The sequence below is a fragment of the Canis aureus genome, chromosome 16 (assembly GCF_053574225.1).
Source record: "Canis aureus isolate CA01 chromosome 16, VMU_Caureus_v.1.0, whole genome shotgun sequence".
In the NCBI taxonomy this organism is placed as follows: Eukaryota; Metazoa; Chordata; class Mammalia; order Carnivora; family Canidae; genus Canis; species Canis aureus.
In genome coordinates this window covers 47,264,072-47,266,074 of record NC_135626.1, presented here as the reverse complement: position 1 = coordinate 47,266,074, position 2,003 = coordinate 47,264,072, and the positions used below count along the sequence as shown (strand labels likewise).

The following is a 2,003-nucleotide window of genomic DNA, read 5'->3' as shown; positions in this document are numbered from 1 at the left end:
ACTGAAGATCCTTGGAAGGGAGGGGGGGGATGGGGTAACTGGGTGATAGGCATTAAGGAGGAGACATGATGTAATGAGCACTGAGTGTGATATAAGACTGATGAATTAAAAAAAAAAAAAAAGACTGATGAATTGCTGAGCTCTACCAATAATACATTATATGTTCATTAATTAGATTTAAATTTTAAAAAATTTTAAATATTTTATTAATTTATTCATGAGAGACACACAGAGAGAGGCAGAGACATAGGCAGAGGGAGGAGAAGCAGGCTCCATGCAGGGAGCCCGGTGTGGGACTTGATCCTGGGACTCTGGGATCACACCCTGCTCAAACACTGAGGTACCCAGGCATTCCTAAATTTAAAAAAAAAAAAAATATTGGGATGCCTGGGTGGCTCAGCGGTTGAATGCCTGCCTTCAACTCAGGGCGTGATCCTGGAGACCTGGGATCAAATCCCACATCGGGCTCCCTGCATGGAGCCTGCTTCTCGCCTTTCCAGCCCCGGTCCGGGTCGTAGCAGGCGCCAAGATGTTGATGCCCAAGAAGAACCGAATCGCCATTTATGAACTCCTTTTCAAGGAGGGGGTGATGGTGGCAAAGAAGGACGTCCACATGCCCAAACACCCTGAACTGGCCGACAAGAATGTGCCCAACCTTCACGTCATGAAGGCCATGCAGTCTCTCAAATCCCGAGGCTACGTAAAGGAACAGTTTGCTTGGAGACATTTCTACTGGTACCTTACCAACGAGGGTATCCAGTATCTCCGTGATTACCTCCACCTACCCCCCGAGATTGTGCCTGCCACTCTGCGCCGCAGCAGACCGGAGACCGGCAGGCCACGGCCCAAAGGTCTGGAGGGAGAGCGACCTGCAAGACTGACACGAGGGGAAGCTGACAGAGACACCTACAGACGAAGCGCTGTGCCCCCTGGTGCCGACAAGAAAGCTGAGGCTGGGGCAGGGTCAGCAACAGAGTTCCAGTTTAGAGGCGGATTTGGTCGTGGACGTGGTCAGCCACCTCAGTAAAATTGGAGATTGTTTTGTGTTGAATAAATCTATAGCCAGAAGAGCCTGCTTCTCCCTCTGCCTGTGCCTCTATCTCTGTGTGTGTGTGTGTGTGTGTGTGTGTCTCATGAATAAGTAAATAAAATATTTTTAAAAAATCTTAGGGCAGCCCGGGTGGTTCAGCGGTTTAAGAGTCTCATGCTCTACAGACTGAGCTAGCCGGGCACATATGGTTCAGCGGTTTAGCGCTGCCTTGAGCCCAGGGTGTGATCCTGGAGACTGGGGATCAAGTCCCCTGTCGGGGTCCCTGCATGGGGTCTGCTTCTCCCTCTGCCTGTGTCTCTAACCCTCTCTCTCTCTCTGTATCTCTCATGAATAAGTAAATAAAATCTTAAAAAAAAAAAAAATGATGACCTGGGAGTGGTTGGCTGGGTCAGTGAAAAGAGCATGCAACTCAAAAAAAAAAAATTTGTTTAAGGATATACTTTGCATAATTTTACCAAAACTATCGAAAAGGCAGGCATGAGCTTTCATGACAGGAGTTCTGATTTCGATTTGAAAATGATGACCTGGGGGATCCCTGGGTGGCTCAGCGATTGGGCCTCTGCCTTCAGCCCAGGGTGTGACCCTGGAGTCCCAGGATAGAGTCTCACTTGGGGCTCCCAGCATGGAGCCTGCTTCTCCCTCTGCCTGTGTCTCTGCGTCTCTTTCTCTCTCTGTGCTTCTCATGAATAAATAAATAAAATCTTAAAAAAAAAACAAAAAATGATGACCTGAGAGGGGTTGGCTGGGTCAGTGAAAAGAGCATGCAACTCAAGGTTGTCAGTTCGAACCCCATGTTGGGTATGGAGCTTACTTAAAAATTTTATAAAAATTTTAAAATTAAAAAAAAGGAAGCACTGAGGGGGGCACTTGATGGGATGAGCACTGGGTGTTATTCTGTATGTTGGCAAATTGAACACCAATAAAAAATAAATTTATTATAAAAAAAAAGGAA

At 46.9% G+C, this 2,003-nt stretch overlaps 1 protein-coding gene across 1 annotated transcript; it reads left to right on the top strand.

Annotated features, from left to right (window-relative positions):
- The first annotated feature begins 479 nt into the window (after positions 1-479).
- Positions 480-1,068, top strand: LOC144286804 (small ribosomal subunit protein eS10). The gene has a single exon (XM_077853731.1). The coding sequence runs from the start codon at positions 530-532 to the stop codon at positions 1,025-1,027; it is 498 nt and encodes a 165-aa protein (XP_077709857.1). The 5' UTR covers positions 480-529; the 3' UTR covers positions 1,028-1,068.
- The last annotated feature ends 935 nt before the right edge of the window (positions 1,069-2,003 follow it).